We start from the raw sequence: 27950 nt of genomic DNA, 5'->3' as shown, positions 1-27950 counted from the left end.
CAATTTTTGGTTACCAAATTTGGCACAGTGACTGCTTATATCAATGCTCTGTTCTGTCTCTATTGTTGATACTTTTGATTGGCTGAGTCAGTCATTCTCAAATTCAACAGTTCTCAACATTGTGTCAAAGAATTTTCAGCAAAAATATTTTGTCATTTGCCACAAATGTGGCTTTCATTTGATTCCATTGATTATATAATGGCTAATGCTTTTGAACCATAGAATTTAAGACCTCTGTGTCAGCCATCAGGAAGAAAACAGCTTGCTGTCTAACTCACAATGTCTTGTTCATACACCATGCCAGAGCGAAGCATTTTCTCCATGTCAGCAGGGTTAGTGTGCTTTCCACCAGTGGGGACTACTGCCATGATGGGAGAGCAAGCTTCCATGTAGTAAGACGACAACCCTGACAGGAAACAAGCAGTTAGATCCACCACCAGTGACATGTGTACAGTGTTAGTCGATTGATGTTAAGGCCATAACAGTTTAATTTGTTGGTTCTCAAATTCGCTCCCAAATTGAAAAAAAGGCCCCCTATTAAGGAAATTTTCACTTACTAAATATGCTTTAAAGCCATTAAATGCTTTTCCAGCGTAGGAAAGTGGCTTAACTGCATTTTACAAGCATCTTAAACACGCTGGTTCCATTTCATCAAATTTCTCATCAATTAAAGGTATTGCTCCACATCAATTCATATCTAACACAACAAAAAAAAACATTTACTTCTACATAAATCATGTTAATTGTCTTCAAGCAGATACATGTGTAAAGGGGTGCTGCAGGAAACTGCACATTCAACTATTTTTGGTTTTCTACATAAAAGTGGGTCCATAACACTCCAAAGCCACCTTCGAATTCAATCATTTGTAAATACTTGTTTTGATGATCTTCGTTCTGTTTACGAAAAAATGGGAAAAACGAAATGATTATAGATTGAAGTACATTGTATACTGATTACTGAATCACATGTAATTCAGTTTTTGTCCCAATGTATATTTTTTCACAAATGATCTGATTGTGTACTTTTCATAATTTTCAGGTGCATCTACAGTTGTACTGTAAAATGGTACTAGTATACGTACCAAGATGAGTTGGTTGTCTGCCATTGAATTTCTTTCAAGCGGCAAACTTGAATAATCCTATCATTCTTTATGTTAATAATATTTTTGGCCCCATTTACACTGGGAAAAGTTATGGATGTACAACAACGGCATACAGCAGTTTGCTATTATACACATGGACCTTGGACACCACTGCGCCCCTGCTCCGCCCCATGTGAAAAAAGTTGTGACCCCATATTGACCCGCCGGCGGTATGTGTACCTGAGGTCCCGAATCTCCTTTTTATCTCCATGAAAAATGGAGATATTGTTTGGGTGTGTCTGTGTGTGTGTCTGTGCTTCCGGATTTTTGAAGTCAGCATAACTCATTACTCTGGAAGGATTACAATGACATCTGCTATGTGGGTAGATGTTGGAAAGACAAATTTTAAGGTGAAGGTTGATTTTGAGCTCCCTGGTATTTGACCTTGGTACTGCAGCAGAACCTCAGCTTTTTGTATCTTTTGACCTGGATGTGCTATGGTCTTGATTTTTTGGTGGCGGTGGTACAAAGTCATGTAGTTTTGGGCAGATACAATTTTGCAAATAAATTCCTAATTAATGCAAAAGTGTCATCATGTTTCTAAGTGGCAAATTGTTGAACTGTCAATATTGTGACCTGTGTAAGTTGATCAAAGGTGTACATGACCAAGCAAAGACTATGCGAAGGCAGAAGTCATTTGCATAATCAGAATATTTCATGGAGATATGGCGTCTCAAACTCTTGTCTTGTTTCACAGTCTGCTCCAGTTTTAGCTGTTACGCTCAGCCATGTCTAGGGAACAAGCTCAGCAGAGCAAATTTTACAATTATAAAAGAGCAAACAAAAAGGAAAAAGGGCCCCAAGGACAACTGCGGTAACTACAGACTGAGGTCATGATAACACTCCTGAGCATCCCATGGAAGGTGCTTGCTCACATCATCCTGGCAAGACTGCGGCCACTCCTCCTCAGTAAACAACGTCAAGAACAGACTCTGAGGGGCTTTACACCAGGCCGCTCTACTATGGATAGAATCTTTACCTTCAGGATACTTGCAGAGTTGAGAAAAGAGTACAAGAAACCTGAGGCTATGCAGCATACATGTACTATGTGGATTTGAAGCAGGCCTTCAACTCTGTGGATTGACCAGCCCTCTGGAAGATCTTAGGAGTCCACACCAAGCTGCTGAACCTCCTTTCCCTTCTCTACTCTAACACACCTTCAGTGTAAGAGCAAATGGGCAGACGTTCACAAACTTCAACATCAACAGTCACAGTCACTGTGACTGTTGTAAGACAAGGCTGTGTTCTGGCCCCGACCAACTACATAGTACACATTCTACATAATACACTCAGAAACAAGACCTCTCAGATTGCTGATCAGCTGGCAGAAAACGAAGATCCAGAGTCTGTGTGGCTATCGACCTCCCCCTGTCCAGCTCGAGATTGGGTCCCATACAGTAGAAGGGTGGAAAAGTTCCCCTTCATAGGAAGTACCATCTCCTCTGACTGCAAGAGCACCTCGGACATCAAGTCCCGTATCGGCCGTTCTTCCTCAGCCATGGCAACCCTGGGCTACATCAGGTCCAATGGCTGTATTTCCACTGCCACCAAACTCACTCTTTAACAGCTTAGTGCTCTCCATTCCCCTCTATGGCGCAGATCAAGGCTGGCTACACAGGAGCGCCACCTGGACACATTCGACCTCAAGTCACAGTCTGCGCAGGATCCTTGACTACTGCTGGTATGACTACATCTCTAATGCCACTGTACGCCAAAGATCCGGGCACCACCTGTCTCCCAGAAAATCAGGCAGGCTTGCCTACAGCTCTTTGGCACATAGCCAAGACGACTGCAAGTTGCCAGCCTCCCGAAGGAAGCCACACAGTTGGACTGGACCAGAGGCTGCTGAGACCCAGGCGCAGGTGGGTAAGCTGAGTGCAGACCTGAGCACAGTGGACCTCGACCTAGCCACAGCCTGGCAGAGGGCGCAGGACAGAGCTAACTGGAAGACAACTTGGTGAGGCGCTATGCTCCTTGGAGCATGCGAGGATGAGTGAGTGAATGAGTGAACAAAAAGCAAAAATACAAGAAAATTAAAGATATTTACTGGTAAATAAGTTTGACAGTACTGCATGACCCATGATCTCCTGCAACAGGAAAGCCGTGATCTCCTGCAACAGGAAAGCCGGCGCCAGGACAATGTCATAGGACAGACTCAGTGAGTTGGATATACACTAGGCTGGGAGCACCGCAGACCTCCCATTGGGCGGTCGTATGTCCACTCTGGAGGTGGCCAGTTTGTCATACAGAAGCCTGTTCTACGGATTTACACCCTGGAAAAAAGACGCCGTTGTCGTATGTCCAGAAATTTTCCTAAACTAAGTGTAAATCGGGTCTAATATACATGTATTATGTTAGTTCCAATCTGGACCCCAACCTTTTTGCAAAAATCTGCCCATATCTTTCGGGAAAAAACTGGGAAACAACAAATTAAATTGGTGTAGCCTAAATTTACAAAATTGATATTAATACATGCCAGTCAGCAACTGGAAAACAAAATCATTGCACCAACATGCATAATTCAATGTGGGGTTACAAATATACTCCTGAGGCCACACTAATTCAATCCATTGGTTTTCAGCTTGAAAAAAATAATAAAAATTCAGTGTCCCCTAACCCCAGAGCCTGGCCTGGTGCCTAGATCAGTGACACCTATACAACCCCTTTACAATTGAGACAAAAATTTAAAAAAAGGTCTTTCTTATTAACAGTTTTTCCAATTATGTCAGAAAAATCATCTTTTGAACTGTTAAGCAGCCTGTTACACTGACTTTGTGTTTCCTGTTATTCCTAATTCTTTTCTCCCTTTTTGGTATATTCCGCTCATTCACATTATTTTCGCAAAAATTCAAGAACCAAGATATCAAATTGGTGTGGCCTGCGTAAACAGTAACCAGCAGTGCAGCTAATACGCCACAACAGTTTCACCCACCATCCACACTGATAGCTCCAACAGCAATGGTATAGATACTGGAGACATATCCATCCGCTCCACAATCATCATCGTTACTGCCACCATTTCCTGAGGCCCAGACGTAGATGTTACCTCTCTTGCTCCTGCCCTGTTGGTAGGAGGGGATAAAAATAGTACTGTTACTTTTGTTCAAAATTGAATAGGGATTGGAAAGATGGAAAGTGGACAGAAAATAAAAGGTAATGTTAGGTAAGGAAATGTCTGAAACACTGAAGCAGGAGGACATAATTGGCTTCATTGGCAGGTTAGTAGTCACTTGGGAACAGGATTACAAGAATAAGAATGCATTGTCATAAATCTTGTCATCATCTGAGTGCTTAAACCCAAGAAAGAATGTACACACAGAGAGGAATATAGAGTAATACATTTATGTCGAAAAACACCACCAGAAAAGTTTTGTTAATGAAGGTGTAGATTTTGAACCTTCTCAATTGCACATAACTTCATTACGACACAACATTAACACTAGAAAGGCAACATTTACAAGAGCAAATACAGCATATTTTGCCCATCTCCCTCTACATCTCTATCAAAAAAAAAGAACTTTTGTCCAAAATCAAATTCAAAACGTCCCCCCGTTCAATAATTACGCGCCACCTGCAAGACAACTGTCCTGTCAACTTACACGCCAGGTGGGGCTTGGGGTCAATGACCTTTAGGTTGTGTTGTTTACGTTCGTAATTGTGAGAGCTTCTACTCGCGAAATTACAGACAGTCGAGTGCCGCCAGGTATCTTCAGCCAAATTAGTTTTGAGTGTTGTACAGCTGCTGACGTATTGTTTGTTTATACTGGTATGCTGCATATATAGGCCCTACTCAAGCTAATTTACGCATTTTCAGTGGCAAATTTCATTGAATACAGTACACCCGCCGCCAGCATGTTGCACATATTTTTGACTGTGTTTACACCGCCGTGGATGTAGCTTTAAACCCCTGTCACACTCCCTTTGTTTACAGTTTGGGTTCGGCTTCTGCCATTATCTCTAGTATGGTGGTACTCATTGGAAAAGTGGATCTGTTATGGTTATTTCTTTCATAAATTTAGTATAATTTGGATTTTACATCATTGTATATCTGTATCAATTCATTTTGAAGGTTTTGATAATGCAATTACTCTCATACATGCAGCGATTTGGTATAACAAAATAGATTCACCGCATTTAACCTACATAAGGCCACACTAATTTAACTTGTTGCTTCTCGGATTTTTTTCAGAAAAAAATTGGAGCGACAGGGCGGAAAAAAATAATTTTTTTTTGCAAATAGTCTGGGGTGAAGATAAGGGTTTACATAACATAAAGAATAAGAGGATTATTCAAATTTCAGCTTTGATGGCTCATTTTATGCAATGCATCTCTTTCTTTGATCTAGTACTATAATTTCAGTAGCAAAATTACCTTTTGTTATGTAATATATGGATTGATATTGAGAAATAGTTTTAATAAATGAAAAATCATAACATTACTTAATATGATCAGTATGACCACACTTTTTAGGTATGTGCAGGCCTTTATGATCTATTTTGGTAAGGCTATTGAGTTTTCCAACTGAACAAATAGTAAAATTGGGAGTTAAGATAATGTGAATGGGAATAGTGACCCAATTTTTTTTTTTTTCAAAATGGGAAAAACAGGACAGGCTATTCCGAGAAGCAACAAATTACATTGGCCTGGCCTAACAGTGGTATCGTCCGCTGAACTCTTATGACCTTTGTTTGCATGCTACGATGCCATCTTGGAAAAATGCGGAAATTTGTTTTAGATCCTTTATTACCCTCAAAAAACGTAAATTCAGCCCGGATAATTACATTTACAACGGTTACCCTAAATACCTCGTTTTTAAAATCCCAGATATATGCTACCCTGCGGATTTAGGTGACGTAGCATTACATCATGTTATTAACTAAAACTATCAGAATCCTTCAAGACTTTCTAGCATAAATGAAGGGCAAAGGGATTTAGTGTCTACTGGCCAATCAGAAATGCATCTGATCTAAAGCACAAAACTTTTCCTGTTGATAGAAGCTGATAACTACTACCAGGCAGTAAGCTAGGAGATGATTCTTATCATTCTCAGAACATAAAACATCTGTGATAGACCTCCTTTCCCCAGGCTCTGATGAAAAATCCATCCTTAAGCTGGCACAACGTGACTGTGAATATAGACTTCATTTTGTATCATTCTCGTGAGACAGTAACACTTACAAAATCTAAATACTTTCATATCCAAGGACTATTTTGGGACGTCCTGTTCCCAAGGGATAGTATGATATATGCCAAATAGCAGTTACTCTGAGTGAGTATGATATATAACAGCAAGTCACATTAATCATCACCATCCAGCATATGCAGCAGAATCATGAATAAACAGATGTGCTTCAGATCTGAGCATTCCAGAAACTTACATGTATGCTTACATTGTTTAAGGCACTTCTCAAGGTTATAGGGCGTATTCAGTCACGTGACCCTTCCCCTAGCAACGAGCACTGTCGGCCATTTTGGGGTCCACTTGATAGTGGAGCCCTATGGAACTCTCCATAGAAATGGCAGATGTTTTCTATGCCATTCACATGTATTTCCCTTCAAAACGTTTTGTCTCATAATCTTGGTGTTTTGCCTCGTGGTCGGATGTTGGATTGGGACTGATAAAGCACACACTGATCGGGTAACAGCGTGGGGGTTATCTCCAAACTTCGCGTGGCTTTTAACCGGTCCCCCGAAAGTGCGAAATGGAACGAAATGGAACGAAATGGAACGGAATGGAACGAAATGGAACGAACTAAAACATATGTAACGTTATGAAATGAAATACCAGTAGATAGCGAAATATAAGGAACGTTGTAACATTCACAGTAGACTGGAACAGGAAGCAAATACATAATATAACGTCTTTTATTTCTTAAATCTGTTTGATAATATTAAATACAACGTTTTTGCCGCGTTCGTGTGGCTAGATTCTTCCCTGAAAATGGGAGCGCCGCGTGCAAAGAGCTCGTCCGCTCTTCGTTGATTTTACCAACTATCTGCAAATGAACTGCTGCAAATAGCAAGAAAAACCAGCAAACGGAACTGAGTATCAAAGTAAGGACTAGATTATACAGGAGTTGGTGGTAACATTGCATCTCATAATTCACCAAGAGGGCATGAGGCAAGCGCAATTTCATTATCTATACAGCGTGTTTCCGTGTTGTGTGAACTGTGAAATAGACGTCCTGCTCGTTCACACCCTCCCTTTGTTTTGTCGTGAACAAGGAAGCAGAAATGTCTCCAGAGGTAGTTCTCAGTCCACGACCGTGATTGAATGGAGTGTGAAATGTCACATTGGTGACGCAGCGCAGAGCTGCATTTGCATATCATTAACGGAGGGGTCCATTCTCCGACAGCCGACCAACCGAACAATTGGTTGTATAAAAATCGTTGTTGCGGAGATATGCATATGCTACGTACTAGTTATGGACTAAAATGCTGTTCGGTTGCAAAATGATACAATGTAATTTAATATTTAACCGTGCAAACGATGTGCTAAACCAATATATAATTTACCTTGAACGTTTATGTATTGCAATGAACTTGAATCGTTAAAGATGCCTTGCTTGAGACACAACACTTCAGTGTTTCGGTGAGGGGGAGTCATAAAGCATGATGGGGGGGTTGCGGAAAAGGCAGTACAGTCTACCTAGCCTGTCTACCTGGCCTGGCTCTTTCTTCTGTGGGCCCAAGATACAAAATGCTGTTCGGTTGCAAAATGTTACAGTGTAATTTGATATTTAACCATGCAAACGATGTGCTAAACCAATTTACAGTTTACCTTAAATGTTTATATATTGCAATAAACTTGAATCATTAAAAATGCCTTGCTTAATTGCACAACACTTCGGTGTCTCGGGGAGGTAGAGTCGCAAAGCATGCCGGGGTTTTTGCGGAAAAGGCTGGGCTGTCTAGCTGGCCTGTCTACCACGTCAGGCTACTTAGATCCCCCCTATTCATATCCCCACAAATGGATCATCGTGGCTCCGGCGAAAAATATGTCGGGAGGGCGCCCAAGCTGAAACATTTCTGTATATTTTTCACTCTACCAGCAAAATTTTCCCCCAATAATTCAGAAAATTATGCGTTTCAGGGATCAAGATTAAAGAATTTCCCAGGTACATATTATCGGGCCTCCGTCGAAAAATATTGTCAGGAGGGCGTCGCCCTCCAAAACTCTAGCTGAAACTCTTCTGTATTTTTTCACAAACAGAGATGTCATAAAACTTAGCTTACTGTTCAGCAAAATTCCCCCTCAAAATACAGGAAATAACGTTTCAGAGGCTCAAGATTTCAAAATTTTCCGGGGACCCCTAGTATCATCATGATCATGAACATTTCGTCCCACCCTTACGAAATTTCCTGTCGCCCCCCTCTGAATTTAGGTTCGGAGCAGGCGTGCGAGAATGCAGGTACCAGGTCTCTTGCCACAAGATCAGGGCTAGTAATGGCAATCAACCATCATCTTCAGGGGTATCTCATGTTCTAAATCTGCTGAATTTACCGTTAAGCGTTGTCGGCTGTCCTGAATTTACCGTTAAGTGTTGCCAGGACCCCCCATGCAGACCCTCATTTAGTTTGTCAGCTGTATTCCTTAATTTCTTGTATATACATGTACTCATATCTAAAGTGGAGTACTGTGATGAGAAAAGAGGGATGACTGAGCCAGTGTTCTCGCCAGCCATAAACTTTTACCAGTCATTTCAACTTTGTTTGAGGGAAGAACACATAGACCGCTGAAGGCGCGAGGCGTTGCACTAAAGGCGTGACAATCCTACGGGGGGTTTTGAAATTTTGAAATCCTGACCCTCTGAAACATTATTTCCTGCATTTTGAGGGGCAAGTTTTCCTGGTAGACTTAAAGCTTTAAGTTATTTCTCTTTTGGTGAAAAATTACACAAGGGTTTCAGGCTTAATTTTTTTGGGAGGCGGCTGCCGTTATCGCGGTAAGATCAAATGTTCACACACAAGCCACACTTCTATGTTGTATACAAAGAAAAGAAACTTTAGCACAACAAAAGTTTATTACGTATCTACGTCCTACAAAACTATACACATGTACAGAATAAGTCGGCAAAAATAAAACATAATTTTTCAACACTAGTCTTGTCCCGTATGCGCCATGTAATTACTAAACATAATGAAGAATTTGACACCCTACTTTGAGAAAGAACGCCATAAAGACATCCTATTCTTTCTCCCATGTTTTCCACGGTAACTTTCTATGGTGTGTGTACTGTACTTTCTATACTGAATGTGTTCAAAAGTTGTCGATTCAAGCCTTCCAACAGCTGCTTTGTCGTGCGTTCCCGCCTTTTCTGCTTAAATGTTGCAAATTCCCGCTTAGCTGAAATCTCGCGAGTAGCGAGACTCACATGTCATTGGTCTGTTTTTCTTGACGCGATGGAGACGTGCGCCGTAGTGTTATTGGTGAAATAGAATATCTGATGTCTCTTTACCATTATTTGCGGGAAGAAAGGGCCGGCATGTAACTCTTGCTTACTTGCTTATGTCAAGACTGGAAGGTCTCGAGTCGTGATGGCAGTCCATTAACTCAGCCGGCTTGAAACTTTAAAGTGTTTAAGACACCAATGACATCAAAATAAACAAATTCCTGAAATAACATAAACCATGATAATATTGTTTAATAACATAGACATTTGCACAAAATATACACCCTTCAGATGTTATTGAACATCGAACCATCAAAACATACCTCCAGCTTTTGATTCTTCCCACCAGGTAATTACATTAATCAGTGACTTTACTCTTCCGATGACGTCACAATGAACATGGTAGCCGGTTTGGAACTTGCACTGCGGCTCGGAAAGAACATTCTTTTGAGAAGCAAACAAACTAAATATTGAAATGTCTAAATATTGAATGTCTTCACGATAATTGTCCACTGTTTGGTCATCAAATAATGTTTTTCACAAGCCGTGGTGCAAGGTTCCGAACCGGTTGCCATGTTCATTGTGACGTCATCGGAAGAGTAAAATTACTGATTAATGTAATTACCTTGTGGGAAGATCAAAAACATCAAGAGCTGGAAGTACAGTTTATTATGGTTCATTGTTAAATAACTTGAGAAGGGTGTGTATTTCTTTTAAACGTTCATATTCTTTGAATGATACTATTCCTTTTACAAATAATAAGAAAATGTTGTATTTTGGTGTAATAAACACTTTAATGTTTACACAGAAAGGCTGATAGCTATAGGAGTATTTCTGAATTGTTAATGCTCCTTTAATGACAATAACGGACGGTGAACCGAGAGGGACAAAACAGAAAAAACGTCAGACCAATGCGACCGGCCAAAACTGTAGTGGGGAGGGGGGCGCTGACTTTTAACTAGCAACCACCACGGTGCTCTTTGTGTCTGGCTGGGGTTGTCGCCGGCAGGCATTAGAAATGATCTAGATTGGCCTCGTCGCAAACTTCTGCTGATCTTCTGGAGTTTTTGCAAAATTGTAAGCTCTGTCTATATGTCTTTACGATCCGATTTTTGTCCATTAAAAATGATGGGTTGGGCAAAATTTTTGTCCGTCATGCATGAGCAACAAAATTTCGTCAAATGACGGGAGGACGGGCGCTGGCTATAGAACCAAGCAAATCCATGAAGATGTGGTCAAGACACTTGGTGAGGACTCCCTTTCTTATTCCATCGTAAAGAAGTGGGTCGCTGACTTCAAGCGAGGCAAGGAGAGCGTGAAAGATGACCCAAGGTCGGGACACCCCAAAACAGCCAGCACGGACAATCAAGTTGAGGCCATCCATCGTATGATAATGAATGACAGACGTGTGACCATCCAACATATAGAGCATTCATTGGGCATCAGTTATGGCTCAGTTCAAAATGTTTTGTCAAACATCTTGGGTAAGAAGAAGAAGAAGAACTTTATTGCACGACAATTGTAACTGGTACAATGTATGGCAACTGAGGGATACACACCTATGTTCCGAACGCCCTATGTTCCGAACGCCCTATGTTCCGAACGCCCTATGTTCCGAACGTAGTAAAATACAGGGCGATTTTGTTTGTAACGATGACTGTCAGTGACAGTGCGTGTGTCGTACCGGGCTGTGCGTGACGCAGGGTATTGCGGGTTTCGAACCAACCTGAAGCTAGCCCTCGATTCGGCCTTTGATTCACAGCCTTCGATTCAGCCGTTGATTGAATTTTGTTCAACAGATTGCAGTGCTATTTGCCGTTTATCTAAATGTGGCCCGTGAACTTCAGTAAGTGATTAGGACACATTGGGACATAGAGTACCTAATGCAAGTGTCAAATTGTACGGGCCGGATTTAAGAAACGAGCCAGGGGGCGTCTTACCCTTCAAGAGCGGATAGGAAAGGGGACTTATAAAGGCTTGCTCGACGGATTGCAGCGCTATTTGCTGTTCATCTAAATGTGGCCCGTGAACTTCAAAAAGTGATTAAGACACATTGGGACATAGAGTACCTAATGCAAGTGTCAAATTGTACCGGCCGGATTTAAGAAACGAGCCATGGGGGGTCTTACCCTTCAAGAGCGGGTAGGAAAGGGGACTTATAAAGGCTTGCTGGACGGATTTCAGCGCTATTTGCTGTCAATCTAAATGTGGCCCGTGAACTTCAAAAAGTGATTAGGACACATTGGGACATAGAGAAGCTATTGCAAGTGTCAAATTATACGGGCCGGATTTAAGAAACGAGCCATGGGGGGTCTTATCCTTCAAGAGCGGGTAGGAAAGGGGACTTATAAAGGCTTGCTCGATGGATTGCAGCGCTATTTGCTGTTTATCTAAATGTGGCCCGTGAACTTCAAAAAGTGATTAGGACACATTGGGACATAGAGTACCTAATGTGAGTTGTAAATTGCAAATTGTACGGGAAATTGAAATAGTTTTTAGAAATAGTAATAGAAATTGTGTTTTGCAGGACGGAACGAACGATACGCAATGGGGGTAACGCAGATTTATCCCCAGCGTAATGTTTCTACAGTCGATGTCTGTTTTTATTTCGTACTAATGATGTGATGATTATGTAATAAGACTTGCAATTAAATTGTTAATAAAGATCTTCATTTGAGCACAATCCTGCAGTTTCCATAATCTCCCGAACTTGAGAGCAGGCACGGTCCAACGACCTTTAATCCCACAAGGTTGCTGGCGTCCGTCTTGTTTACATTTATGAGTTGAGAGTTGAAATGTGATGATTAATGAAAATTGTTGGATTTGTAGCGTTTAAGAATTATATTTACCTTCCGAATATTTTCACAATTTCTTGTCATGACTTCCAGTGTGCCCGTTTGAAACATAACAAGATTTATTCCAATGGTCTCAAGACTTTATGTTTAATCTTGAGATTTTATGAGACATTCTTCAGATGTCTTATAGTCATCTCAATATGTTTCATAGAATCTCAAGATGGAACAGAAAAAGTCTCAAGATTTTCCAAGATGCTTTCAGAACATCTCAAGACCTTTTATAGCATCTCAAGATGCTTTGAAAATAATTCAAGAATGTCTCATAAATTCTCAAAATCATCAAAGAATCTTGAGATGATATAGAAATCGGTCATATGAAGAATTTGGTGAAATCACTTTTTGTTACAAATTTCTAGTCATCCTTCTCCGTAACGTTAGTTTAAGTTAAAAACTTGCGACAGGCATAGAAAGGGACCTAATTTGAGGAATCACTTGAGCCATGGGCTACTAGGACAAACTCGCAGCTTGTATCATGTCGACCTCAACAGTAAGACGTATAAATCACTGATAAAATTCGATTTACGGAAACGCGTTTTTCAACACTCACTCACTCATTCTGGCTCAGTCAGGACAACGGACAATTAAACGTTGTGTATCAAAAACATGAAACATTCCCCAGACTAATTTTTGAAAAAGAATTGAACTTTGGCCAATGCTTGTAGCCTTTTACAGATCTTACTTATTAAGTTGAAAACCTTCCATGCCGCTCTATGGATCATACGACAAGTTGTACATACGACATAAGTGCGAAAGCCAATCCAAAAAAATATAATCAGTTTACATTATCAAACGCAAGTTTTAACATATGACATTAGAGCGAGAGCCAATCCTAATCACTTTTTCAGGTTCACGGGCCACATTTAGATAAACAGTAAATAGCGCTGCAATCCGTCCAGCAAGCCTTTATATGTACCCTTTTCCTTGCGCTTGAAGGGTAAGACCCCCCGTGGCTCGTTTATTAAATCCGGCCCGTACAATTTGACACTTGCATTAGGTACTCTATGTCCCAGAGTGTCCTAATCACTTTTTGAAGTTCACGGGCCTCATTTAGATGAAGAGCAAATAGCGCTGCAATCTGTTGAGCAAGCCTTTATAAGTCCCTTTTCCTACCCGCTCTTGAAGGGTAAGACCCCCCATGGCTTGTTTCTTAAATCCGGCCCGTACAATTTGACACTTGCATTAGGTACTCTATGTCCCAATGTGTCCTAATCACTTTTTGAAGTTCACGGGCCACATTTAGATAGACAGCAATAAGCGCTGTAATCCGTTGAGCAAGCCTTTGTAAGTCCCCTTTCCTACCCGCTCTTGAAGGGTTAGACCCCCCGTGGCTCGTTTCTTAAATCCGGCCCGTACAATTTGACACTTGCATTAGGTATTCTATGTTCCAATGTGTCCTAATCACTTTTTGAAGTTCACGGGCCACATTTAGATAGACAGCAAATAGCGCTGTAATCCGTTGAGCAAGCCTTTTTGTGTACCCGTTCGGAACATAGGGCGTTCGGAACATAGGGCGTTCGGAACATAGGTGTGTCCCCCAACTGAGTACGCACATGAGAGTTGAACTATTGCTAATTGTTGACGAATATAATAACTAAATCTAATCTATCTATGACTAACAGTAAAAATAATTTATAAAATAATGTACATGCTAACGCTATAGAATACAGTATGTTGGTAACAGTATGCTGTGTCAGGAATGTATGATATTGTCTTGTTTTTGCACCTTGCCTAGTACAAATTTGCCTAGTACATGGATGGATATGAGGATATCGTCATCCATGCTGTTGAGGTCTATCTAGAGGCCTAGGCCCAAGATTACTTTCAGCAGGGGATAGCAATGCTGGAACATCGCTGGGCCAAATGTATTGAAGTTAGAGGGGACTATGTTGAAAAGTAGTGCAAGAAAAATTTTTGATATTTTCCTGAACAAAAAAAAAATATTGTCCAGTACAAATAAGAATTTAGGCCGGACGTAACGCCCAGATATGAATTTGTTTGGCCTATGAGGCTTCCCACTTTGAAGAGCAGGGGTTGAATAAATTACCACAGCATCCCTTGGCTGGAACGGCCAATCAGCGTTCGACAAAAACCACGCGATCAGCTATAGGGACTTCCCCCAGTAGTTTCTGAGAAACAAGAAACTTTCTCCCTGCTCTGTTTCAGCGGCGTACTCGTCTGTTTACATACCGTTCACACTGAGTTTTTTGTACAATTCACTTTCTTCGCTTCTCTTACTGGTCGGGCAATCTGAGAGTACTCGTCGGAATGCCAGGGACTTATATTCACATCTTGCGGTGAGTTTTCCTTCGGTTGTCTGACTTCTGTTGGTTTTGCATTCTGATGACCTATATATCATGGCGGAAGCTAGAAGTTCTGTGCCTCGGAAGAAAGTCCTCATTGTGGGCCACTCTTATATCAGCAGACTTAGGTCCTTTGTCAACGAGAGAAAATATACGGCTTCTGGTCGGGCGTTCAGCCCAGACCTGTGGCTGGAGAATTGTGCAGTGTCATGGAGGGGTATTCCTGGAGCAACAGTCTCCCGACTAGGTCATCTTGCCCAAAACAGCCACCTCCCCCGGTCTTATTGTGTTTACTTAGAACTTGGCTGTAATGACATTTGCCTCAACGCTGTGCCGTGGGCGTCTCTAGACACAGCCCTTAGAGTTCTTAACCTAATGCCATACTTGTGAAACACTGTACTGGGGCACAGATTATCCTCCTCGGTGAGCCGTTGGAAAGAGTGTATGACCCTCCCCACATATCCTACAATGCCAGGTTGGCTGAATATTTAACCTGTCTCAGAACCGAGTCCGCCGGACTGGCAGGTCTATATCTTTGGGAACACAGGGAGCTGGTTGCGAGGCATTGCCCCCTATATTTCCAACCTGATGGATGCATCTCTCGACACACGCTCAAATTATATATTACTTATTCTGAAGTGTACGGGGCGCCATTACCAATCACCTCCGCCTGATTTAGATTCCAGTTAATTTGAGTTATGCCGAGTTGCCTACCGACATTGGATCTGTTCTAAGCCAGTCCTCAACTCAGACAGTAACTTTCATTTTTTATATTACAGTTCATATTTCTAGGCTTTGATTTCTCCTGATCGTAGAACCTTCTCTATTGTTTACTCTCTCGGCCGTTTTTTCGTCGCCTATCGGCTCCCTTGGTGGGAATTTTTTCTGTCGCGAATTGCTCCTCTGGGGGATGAAATTCATTTTCGATAGAGTTTTGGGATAAAAATATTACGATGTTTTGAATTCTCCAGGGACAGGATATGTCTCCTTATTGTAAAAGCTGAGTGTATTGTTGATGGTTTTTACTTCTATTTTGTTTTGTTTATTTTGTTTATTTTATTTCTACCTGCCACGTTTGTTCACTATTTCTGCCAGCTAATAAATCTGGTATTCCCACCAAGAAATACACTGCGTCGTACTGTTGATGGGTTAGTTTACATTGTTACTGTAATGGCCGAGAAGGTAGGCATAAATTCATTTTCTTGAAAAGAAAATAAGAATTAAGCCGGACGTAACGCCCGGATATGAATTTGTTTGGCCTGTGAGGCTTCCCACTTTGAAGAGCAGGGGTTGAATGAATTACCATAGCGTCCCTTGGCCGGAACGGCCAATCAGCGTTCAACAAAAAACACGCGATCAGCTAGGGACTTCCCCCAGTAGTTTCTGAGAAACAAGAAACTTTCTCCCTGCTCTGTTTCAGCAGCGTACTCGTCTGTTTACATACCGTTCACACTGAGTTTTCCTCCCGCCCATCCCAACTTGAAGGACTTGTGCCAATAAGGGCACGACTATGCATTGCTAATCCTCACATGTACCGGAAACTTATTTTACGTCTACTTCCGTGGAATTGAGGGAGCCCTTGATGCTACTCCGAATTAGTTTTAGCGACGCCCCAGGGGCTACCCTACTCGTGTCCTGTTGTTATCTTTGTTTCTCGCACAACCGTTGGAGCACCGTCCGTTGCTTGTCTGGGCACGGCTCCTGTCTGTCCGTATCATTGCTGAGGCACCGTTTTTGTTACCTGTCTGTATTATTGTCTGTGTACCGATGTTGCCACCGTGGTCGGGGCACTGCTGTTGCCTGTCTGACCGTGATATTGTCGGGGCACCGTTACAGTTGCCTGTTTGACCGTGATATTGTCGGGGCACCATTACAGTTGCCTGTCTAACCTTCATATCTTCGGGGCACCGTTACAGTTGCCTGTCTGACCGTGAGATTGTCGGGGCACCGTTACAGTTGCCTGTCTGACCGTGAGATTGTCGGGGCACCGTTACAGTTGCCTGTCTGACCGTGAGATTCTCGGGGCACCGTTACAGTTGCCTGTCTAACCTTGACATTGTCGGGGCACCGTTACAGTTGCCTGTCTGACCGTGAGATTGTCGGGGCACCGTTACAGTTGCCTGTCTGACCGTGATATTGTTGGGGCACTGTTACAGTTGCCTGTCTAACCGTGATATTGTCGGGGCACCGTTACAGTTGCCTGTCTGACCGTTCTATATGTTACTGGATACCTAATGGTGAGCTGCCTAAGGATATACCAGTGAGTCCCTGACGCATTTCTCTCCATTTTATTGAGTCCACTTCTTTCTCATAACAGATCAATATAGTCTAGCATTCTTGTTACTACTTTCAAATTGGGAGTAATAATCATTCCCACTTCATTCTCATAAAATATCAATTTGTCTAGCATTCATGTTACTCCTTTGGGAGTGATCATTATTCCCTTGGATATTCATTTCATACTATGACGGCACCTATAGTGGATTTACGTAACTCCCCTTTTGGGTTTATTTCTTGCTCCATTAATGACTTAATTGTACTTCCATTATTTTCTCTCTGGAGCCACAGCGATGGCGCCTATTAGAGGGAGGAGTATTGTCCAGTATCAGGGTGAAGTGGCAGAAGTTAGGGTGGCAGAAGTTGGCAGAAGTTACAATGATTACCGAGTGGTTTTGAGGCTTCCGTGAGTCAGATGTGACGTCATCTTAACTTCTGCCACTAGCCTGGGTAGGGTGGCAGGTGGAGAAGTTGGCGGAAGTTAGTTGACGTCATACTAACTTCTGCCACTAGCCAGGGTAGGGTGGTAGGTGGCAGAAGTTGGTAGAAGTTAGGAAACGTCACCCACTGTTCAAAACTGTAGAACAGTTAAGTTGTAAACTTCGCTAACTTCATTGAAAAATGACAGGATAGTTTCCTTTTCCATGCTTTTCCAAAAGACGGAAACTCTTTTCATGACCCACCTTCTCTCTTTAGTGATTAACAATATTCAAGTAATATATGTAGTTAAAGATATTCAAGACATATATTATCAAAAGATTATCTAAAATATCCCCTGGTAAAAGTTAGGATGACTTCATCCTAACTTCTGTCAACTTCTGCCCCCCCTGGCCACTGGCAGAAGTTAGGATGACGTCACTCCTATACATTCAGACAACATCGCATTTCTAACTTCTGCCAACTTCTGCCACCCCTGACCACTGGCAGCAGTTTGGACGACGTCACCCTACGTTCAGACAACATCGCATTTCTAACTTCTGCCAACTTCTGCCACCCCCAGCAACTGGCAGAAGTTAGGATGACGTCACTCCTAAGTTCATACAACATCGGATTTCTAACTTCTGCCAACTTCTGCCACCCCCGGCCGCTGGCAGAAGTTAGGATGACGTCACTCCTAACTTCGGACAACATCGGATTTCTTCCGATGGCTGACGGAAATCCCGAAGTTACATATGACGTAACCCGATTTCAACTTCTGCCACTTCACCCTGATACTGGACATGCATGAGAGGGAGAGGAAGAGGACGAACCTCGACGACAGAGAACGCATCAGTCAGCGAGGAGGGGCTTCCAGCACCCGGGGCCGAACATCCTCCTAACCCTCGCCCCCCCAAACCCCCCAAACTGACTAAGTATAAAGACGTTGCAACAACAACTGAAAGACCTTCAGCAGGTCACAGCGAGACTTGTCGACAAACTGGAGGCGGGACCTTCGGCACTGGCGAACCCTGCTGCTGAACAGGGGAACACTCCAAACACTTCTACACCTGTCCAGGACTGACATCTGCAACCATTACGGTGCCACCAAACATTGTACCCACTACATCAAGTGGCCTGCCAATGACGAGCCGCGTCGTCACTTCTTCAGCACTGCCGATAACAAGCGTCCCGTTACCAGCCGCTACTACTGCATCGGGCATGTTACCCATCTACTCGTCAACTGTGCCACTCGGCCTGCAACCGCCAGCATTGCCACCACTCAGCAGCATCTCTCAGGGACATGGACTAGTACCGGGTACCACATATGGACTGGGCACCACATTGGCCTCTAATATCATTGTGTTTAGGTAACAGTACTCATACAGTTCATAGCTCTGCACAGACAAGGCCAGCGTCAGTACTTGGTGATCTTTCCCTCAATCAGTGTATGGATAACTCTTTGATGTAGTCCGGTGTTTATCTCCCGTTAGACACCGGGATTTCGGATGCGATAAAGAACAAGATTTGGCAGGACAAATTTGCTGATTTCAAATATTTACTGCCAAACTCCCGTTCTCGCTCCCAATACGTGGTCAACTTAGATTCTTTGGAGGGATCACCAACTCTGACGCTGGCGAGCTGTTCGGAGGATAATAAGCAATACCTAAGTCTGTCACAATGGTCGCTGGCTTTTTCTGTGTACCACTATGTATACATCCAGAAGCACCTGGCGCGGAGCCCTCAGCTAATAATGTATTCACACCTGATTAAGTCGATCGCAGAGCGGGGTGCCCGGTGGGGCAGATATGATGTCCTATTCAGGCAGCTACGCCACAACAACACTAGCCTGCCTTGGGACATCCCGCATATGCAGTTGTACGTAGACGCATTTAGCCAGGCTGGTCCGTCACAAACAACATCCAGATCTCTGCCACAACAGGGCAACAACAATAACACTCCACCTAGAGGCTGGTGTTTTCGTTACCACACACTCGGACAGACTTGTGGCTCGGCAAGCTGCCAGTACAAGCATTCCTGCCCGACCTGTGGTTCAGGCGCACACAAAATGTTCGCTTGCCCAAAGAACACCCAGCCCAACCCTGCCAACTCCCTTAAACGCTAACCGATTAGCTTACTACTTACAGGGCTACGGGGACCCCGACAGAGATTATGTACAGTAGAAGCCACTTAATTGCACCTCGGATAAACGCACCTTCCGTTTAAATGCACCAAATCCCAAAATCCCAAACTGGTTCCCATTCACTGCATTGTTAGTGACTCCACATAACTGCACCGCGCATTGTCACCAATTTCGGATAACTGCACCAATTTTTTTCAAAAATCCTCAAAAAGTTAACTAAAAAGGTGCGCTAAAAATCGGCAAACGTGGTACAAATGAGCCGATACCGGCCGGTGTAAAGGCGCAATACCGCCAATATGTTTAAAACTGTTTTTGAGTAACAAAAGAAGGCGGTCTCCATTGACAGTCACGTTGATAGGAATCGTATGGGAGGTCCCGGGCGGGTCCAGGGCGTGTCGGCACCATCAAGAGACGCACGCCTACCAAAGGCGGCATTGCGCTTTGGCAGACAGCATGCTGCACTCAATAAAGATTGGTCTCTACCTGTACTACTATCTTATTACTGTGAATGCATTCAAGTTCGTGTGGATTTGATTTCGCGTTACGGATGGCATGGGGTGTTGTCGGTGGTTTGAGGTTTGCGGCACTACATACTGCTGCCGATAATAAAAGACCGGCGTCTTTACGTACATCTAGTCGGAAACAATAGAGGCTCGGCAAGGGCTACAGACGTGTAGGCGGACATAACAGTCGCTTTTGGCGGTGCGGTGCTAACGTGATCATCTGGCTGAATCCGCGTCCTAGAAACTTCCTGCATTCACCGGAACGAGGTATACGCGGGTTAGGCTCTGATACCGTATAAGGAGAATGATCTGTCCTTGATCTGAGTCATCTAACCATATCTGCCCACTAGATACACTGTACATTTTGTTCCTTATTTGGAATTTTGACGACGGAGTTTTTCAGTGTAATTCCTGGACACAAGTAAAATTCCTTTTTACGTGCACGCACTTTTAAAACTTTTCAAGTTGCAAGCAGGTGCTCCAGGCTGACGCTCAAGTCGGGGTGCGTACGTTAGGAGGGGTTCTTCCTCGGAAAAATCGCATATCAGCATGAGAGTACGGTACATCTTAATGAAAATGAAGTGTGGAATGCTACGACACAATCAATCAGTAATAAAGAATAAATAATACATATATCTAAATTGTTTGATATTTTCTACCCAGAAACATTTTCTCAGTAAGTTGAACATAGCGGGCGGGCCGCTACACTGTCGGCCGACAAACCGACGCTGTAACGTTGGGTAACATAAATTCGTGGGGTACTTAAATTCGGGATTTTTCGAAAACGGGGTATTTAGGGATATGTGCTAGATGCAACATCAGTAATACCGCTAGAAATGCAAACTTGACAGACTAACGTATTCAGAACACTGTCTGAAAAGCTTCGATAACCATGCATTAGAAGGCGACGAGGACAAAAACTCTCCATCCCTTATTGGAACAGTCTGAGGGCTTCGTGGGAGAATCACACTACATCGTTGTCGGCTGGTTTATAAGACAAATGTCACATCCGCTTCCTGCTAAACACAATCATTTACAAGACAACTTATTTTCTTAAAATTGCTGACCTGCAATTGGACTCTAAGTGTGATCAATCATCAAAACCCCTCTTTGTTGCTACAACCTACGGCACGTGTATTTTCCCGCCGCCATATCATTACCCAGAATCCTGTTGTCAAGCAGACGACAAAGGTTTGTGAGGAACACTTTTTGTCTAAATGTTGCGTGTGATTGTGGACTGAGGACGATATTTTCCTCAAAGTTTGCTCCTAACACAACAAGGAATACATGGATATAGTAGTATTATCAATGCTACGGCATCCGGCTATCTTTCCATGAATAATGTACGCGTTGCCATGACGGTGGATGTCGACTTTGACGTTCTATAGCTACCGACTCAACACACGGGTTGTTCCCGTAGGCCTGATTTGTGCGGTACGGCCGTTTTTTCGTGTATTTTTTTACTTGGACACGTCTATATCCATAGCACTCTCCTCAAGCCAAGGATGGAACGAATAGCTGCTGTATAAAATGTAATTAGCGGTAAGATATTCAAGACGAATCTTCTCTCCCGAATTAATGTTCACCCCTGTCCGACAGCACCGTCATTGTGCGTGCGGCGGACGGTAGTTTCAAGTTGAAATATTATGGTGTCAGCACGACTAGAGACAAAATCTACCATATATGTGATTAGTGCAAAGATAGTACATGATACTGACAGAATAATAGAAAAAAAGGATGGTTTATTGTTCTGCTAGATTGATTTCAGTCAACCATTATCGGAAAAATCCCGAATTTATGTTACCCAACGTTACATGTAAATCACCCGCTATGCTGTTTTTTCACCCAGCGTAGCGGCGGAAAAAAGACAAAAATACCGTCGTAAAAATGCAAAGGCACGTGCCTCCGCTGTTTCGTAGGAAGCCATCCAGCTATCAGCTCCAAGGGAGGTGCCAATTACTAAATTAGCACCCCGCCCTACCGCTTCGATCTTGTCTCGCCGCCCCTCCCACCCGGGAAAATCCCATTGCGGCTCGTGTGCCGCTGGCAGCATCGCGCGAAAACGTAAACAATAGCCGAGTAGGTCTCCATGTGCACAATCTGCGGGGCGGTTCCCGACTATTAGAACAGCCGTAAATGTATCAGATTTCCGGGGAATCTCCTTATTTGGAAGTTAACAGTCCGCAGTTGACCAACACAGAAGCTGTTCTTTGTAAAAGATTCCTTTCTCTGTCAGCGCGGGAATAGAATAGACCGATCCTGTCGAACACCATATCGAACGAATAGAAGACCCATAGAACCCACTGTTCTATTCAGAGCACCTCCGTCAAAAACAGTGTTGGCGGTGCAGAAATGGCACGTGTAAAGTAGGGTACGTATATCTGGGACAGGTTTTCCACTGTATTGGTTGAATGCATGCTCAGAACAAAAACGAATTTAAAAAGAAAATAGATCGGGCACTCAAGGATAGGAATCTTGTACCACATGCTGACTACTACAAAGTCCGCTAGCACAGAGTTTCGTCTCTTCAGTTACTGGTGTGTGAAACTGGTTAACTTGAAAATGAACAGGGAAGTGAAAGGATGCATTTTAATTCTTAGTTACTAAATACCATGCAGCTGTTATACATGCAGTCAATACAGTGGGAACCCTGTCACAGATATATGAACCCTGTTTTACACGTGCATCGACTGCTTGTCAGAAATTGGGCGCTGATGCCCACCGACAAGGGAAAACTATGCGGCGCATACCGCTTTAACATTGACCGAAAACATTACGCTCTCACTGCAAGTACATCTACCCCCTCCTTAGACAACTCTACCTGGTGGATACAGCCTTCAGCAAAGAAGACATAGCATTCTTATTTGGCCCGCTTTGAAAGGGTTTCAGTGTCACAAAAGCTAAACCGAAGTCAGTGGCATTATTTTCAACGTAGCCGCGGCGGCCATGTTTGGTCCGTCAAACCCTGTTTTTGACGGAGGTGTTCGAAATCGAACAGGGGGCGTGGCTTTGGGATCGGTCTATTAATTCTAAACTGTATTTCTGACAAATTTCTAGAGCAAGGTTACGTCATTTTCCCATCGATAACAGCGAATTAATGCACAGAAAATTCATTTTTACAAACAGAGGAAGATAAGGTTTCAACTTATTTATAAGCTTCGCCATGATTGGACAATTCGGCTACTGCAAATTTGTGGCACCGCCCACAAACCGCCGACTTTTCTTTTAGTAGACTTTCTGCCGCCGACGTCGCCATGGTCGCGACTGTCATCAAAGGCTGCCGACTGTCAATCAGCGGCAACTTTGTGGGAAAACGCGCGAGTTGGATCTCCGTACGTGCAAGGAGACTAAACAGCGAACCCCTGACGACGTTACGTTCCCTGAACTTTCCCACAGCGATGCTTGTACAAAGTTTTTATTAGACGGAAGTTCCGCGTTATCTGTAAGACGCAGAACAGCGGTTTCGGCTTCCTGGAACGGGCCGGCGGCGTATATATATTTGGGGGAGGGGGGTGACGCGATTTCTTAGATGGGCCAAGGTTTTTAAATGCCGCGGCAAGGGACTTCTGTATTAGGACTTTCGCCGCCGACCGCCGAGGGAAGATCGCCTCGGCGGCGATTTTTCTGGAAACATGTCTGCGTTGAAGCGTAGTATACCAGGAATATCGCTTCCTATTTCGCACCGAAGAGAACTTCTGACAGCTAACGATTGTTGCGCTTCGACTTAGGACAGCCGGACACAGCCAAAAAAAAGGAGAACTGGTATCGACTATTGATATAATTGTTGAGTAGCTAAATAAACTATTGATATTGTTGTTTCTGAGTTTCAAGTTGTCTTTCACCAGAAATATTGTATGTAAAGGTCATGTGGAGAGGTTGATTGACTGCTACGATTATCATAAATATGACCCTCAAAACTGAAAAAAAAAAGCCTTCTCAATAGCCTAAAATGCAAGAGCTTCCCCCCACCGGGGCTCTGCCCCTGGACCCCGTCGCGGGCTTTAGGCAGCCCCCGAACCCATGCCCCGATGCTGTGAAAAAAACCTGGCGAGAACACTGGTAACCCTTTAAGTTGGTAAACATCATCGGAAGGATGATCATTCATGTCAACCTCTTTAACTATCCACCGAAATGCTGGAGAGGCGGTGCGTACGTTAGGAGGGTTTTCCCCCCTGAACGTTTCAACTCACTGAGTCAGGCCCGCAATCGTCCCCAAATCGGGGGTGCGTACGTTAGGAGGGGTGCGTACGTAAATAGGAATTTTACGTAATCTCTGTCAAACATACCGCTATCTTAACTTAGAATTGTCAGACCTATGTCACCAAAGTCATCATTTTTAGAAATACAGTACAGGCGGAGTTGTGTTTGTTAGATTAGATCGTCCTTGTGCTTTTACGCTATCGGCGCATTTTTATCCTTTGTTTGCGCATTCACCAACACAAGTGTGAAACTTTCGATGTAATTTGTTGACTCAAGTTGTAGATACGGTGTCAAGTTTGTCTTAGTCATACCTACCACCATTTAAACTAACAAATTGTGAGACCAAAGTCATTATTCTAGACATAACGTTACAGTTGGAGTTGTTTTTGTATTGAGTTCAGGTTATCAGATGTGATGTAGTCGATTGTGGCGTTCAGGCATCAAGTTACTTACCTGACGCAGAGGTGAGCTGCCCTGTGTCCTTGCTCACGACAATGAGATGCCCTAGTCATAGTATAGTCATAGTATATTGATATATCGTGCTGAACTATACTTCTGAATCATCTTCTTTCATGTTCTGAGTTCAGGTTATCAGAAGTACTGTATTCTATTATAACGTTCAGCCATCAAGTTACTTACCCTTCTTTTCGTTCTAGCGTATTAGACATCAAGTTCATATTGTATAACTTTTTGTATTATATTCTTGCACAGTTAAGTCAGTCCGGTATCAAGTATTTTCTCTATCTCAAGTTTCTGAGAGATGTATCAAGTTAGGATTAATACTGCATAAAGTTAAACGTTTGAGTCAGTACTTATACATATAATCAGTTTACCGTTATATAGCCTTTAGGTTTATAACAAAATGTTATTACTTTTAGTCATCATGTTCTGACATATACTTGCACATATATCACGTTCAAGTTCCAAAGTGATTTTGTATGTTTAGGCGGGTGAAATTCATTTTCGATAGAGTTTTTGGATAAAAATATTACGATGTTTTGAATTCCCCAGGGACAGGATATGTCTCCTTATCGTAAAGGCTGAGTGTATTGTTGATGGTTTTTACTTCTATTTTGTTTTGTTTATTTTATTTCTACCTACCACGTTTGTTCACTATTTCTGCCAGCTAATAAATCTGGTATTCCCACCAAGAAATACACTGCGTCGTACTGTTGATGGGTTAGTTTACATTGTTACTGTAACGGCCGAAAAAGGTAGGCATAAATTCATTTTCTTGAAAAGAAAATTGTATCTGGCAGTGCTATCTACGACATCTATGACTGTTTTTAACAAGTTTGACAGCTCTGGCATTGATTAGTCGACAGTTTATGGAGATGTAACGTTAAACATTTGTGCATGATACCCTGTATTTCATACCTTACAGATACTCTTTACTTTGACACAGTCTTAAAGTTCTGAAATTGTTTACAAGTGAGATGAGGCTGTAACCAATACATGGTGCTTTTTCCCAGTATATAAGCATGAGATGCCCTTGAAAGTCTTAAGCTAAAACAAAGCAACAATGCCAATCACTTACATTGGTTGTAGAGTCCTCCAATATCCTGCTCACCAGTTCCCCCGTTGCCTGCAAAGTCCTGCCGTTGTCTGACGGTCCCCAGCAGCAGGAGTACACATCGATGTGGTCCCGCTTGTGACTGAGGGAGGCCGCTTCCTGGGCATCGCTTACAGGGCCGGTAATCAGTCGGATCCCTTGAGTTAGAATAAATCTTTGCTGAGCATTGCTAAGACTTTGCATGGCCAGCTCGACAACCTTATATATTGATATTGTGTAACTGTTAGTAATACATGACATTGTATAACAAGAAAAGTCTACATTCAGATATTTCTAACTGGCCCAAAGTTGTTGATTTTGTAACAACCTAAACAAGTTGGCAGAACATTGCTTTCATCAATGATGGAAAGACAGTATCAGTTACTGGTATCTACCTTCAATGTCTTACAGTACTATATACAGTGTTCATGATTGCCTAGGAAAACAATGCTACATCATGTCTCAAACAGGTACATGTATCACTGTGATAGACCTTGTCATCAAACAATAGAGGATTGTGGAGTAATTACGTCATGTGACTGAAATACAGGTACAGATTGGATAATGAACCTGAGCCATCCGCCTCACCTCCAATTCTGGCATCATATGCCACACCAACTCCACAGTTATCATTGTCTGCCTCCATGGCAACTTCACCGGCACACTTTGTTCCATGGCTGCAAAGGACACAACTCACCATTCAGACTGGACATCAAACAAGATAAAACATCTCACCTCCGATCCTAGCATCATATGCCACACCAACTCCACAGCTATCATTGTCTGCCTCCATGGCAACTTCACCGGCACACCTTGTTCCATGACTGCGGAGAGTACCAACCAAGTGACACCCAGGTTAGATATGGGTAGAGGTCCAGCCTATCACTACCCTGTTCTTGCCCAATTACCCTAAAGTTAGCAATAGTCCATCACATGGACACCTTTTGGTGTATAGGGACAGTGCCCATCTTTGTTTCTATAGCCCTTGGGCTGCACAGGCCACTACAGCAGGGGGTTAGTCCAACAACTATACTCCTTCTCATGTGCTGAGTCGAAGCAGAGAAAGCAGTATGCACTATGAAATGACACACCAATGTCATTCACATCTGGAATCATTGTCTATAGATATGGTGGATTATCCTCTAAATATACAGTCATGTAAATGTGTAAAAATACGCTCGGGCGACTCAAATACCCTGTTCCCCCCTATTTATGGACAAAGAGTGCACTGCTTTGTGGCAAAAACACATTAAAATACAATGAATATTTTTCAAGCATTGCTTGGGGGTAAGGGCTAGGGAAAAATACTTTAAGGTTACAGCACACAGTATACCCGGAGTCTGTGACGTAGCGGTAAAAAATTAGTGCACTCTAAATCTTGAACTGTATGTAAAAACTTTAACGTGAAAGCCAGCGAGGTATGAACTTTAAGTCTGCTTTTAGATTGTACGAATAAGATTGTGAAGTTTGCCCATTTGGTGCATAAATGCGCTTGAACTTTACACCTGACAGCTGAGGTGAGTCAGCTGCAGTTCCATGTGACCCTGCATGACCAAATTTAAAAGTAGTCATCAAAATGTTACTCATCAATAACTTTTTGCTGTTTTCAGTGATTTTGTAGATTGTACCCTCAACTTCTTCAGACTTGTTTGTCGTGCTTCTCTAGGGTACCCCACTATGTTTTTATCCATGTCGATGTCGGTTACGTTATTGTCCTCAACTATAGAAATCCCCATTGACCGGAAATTGTGTTCTGCTATCTGAAGTCAGGGGTGAAGGCCATGGAAAAGTTTTTCAACTAGACCCCGGCACATCAGCCCTCCCCAACTAAATATTGTACAGTCCCAAAGAACCCAGTATGTTATAGAACATAATACATGCACATGTTGTTCTCTAGATACTCCGGGAAGGAGGATGACCTCCTTCTGGGAGTATTGGAAATGATTTTGTTTGCGCGTTCGCAGCTAAGAACTCACGTCCCCATCGTCTCATTGGTGTGTAACTTGGCATATCGTTTGCCAGGTTGGGCGTAGTGATGCACGATGTCTTTGTTACACCGTAACTGCTTTTATCGTCCATGTAATATCGTAATTGCACCCCTTATTGACGCGCATGTTGTACTGCCCTCCCATAGGGACCATGCTTTAAATCCGTTCCGCATCGCTGAA

The 27950-nt window shown here is 42.9% G+C and overlaps 1 protein-coding gene across 5 annotated transcripts in view; it reads right to left on the bottom strand.

Moving 5' to 3' along the window:
- LOC136421239 (furin-like protease kpc-1) overlaps positions 1-27950 on the bottom strand; it is a 217503-nt gene that overhangs the window by 47656 nt on the left and 141897 nt on the right. For 3 of the 5 annotated variants that reach the window (XM_066408438.1, XM_066408467.1, XM_066408477.1), the window contains 3 exons: positions 26518-26606; positions 25768-25940; positions 4075-4204 (listed from right to left, as the gene is read on the bottom strand). In XM_066408438.1, the coding sequence (XP_066264535.1) occupies positions 4075-4204; positions 25768-25940; positions 26518-26606 (392 nt within the window). Of the gene's footprint in view, positions 1-278; positions 407-4074; positions 4205-25767; positions 25941-26370; positions 26460-26517; positions 26607-27950 lie in introns of all 5 variants that reach the window. The other 2 variants (XM_066408460.1, XM_066408448.1) reach the window with 2 other exon arrangements.

Source organism: Branchiostoma lanceolatum, chromosome 1 (assembly GCF_035083965.1).
Source record: "Branchiostoma lanceolatum isolate klBraLanc5 chromosome 1, klBraLanc5.hap2, whole genome shotgun sequence".
Classification (NCBI taxonomy): Eukaryota; Metazoa; Chordata; class Leptocardii; order Amphioxiformes; family Branchiostomatidae; genus Branchiostoma; species Branchiostoma lanceolatum.
This window is presented reverse-complemented; position numbering and strand designations above follow the sequence as displayed.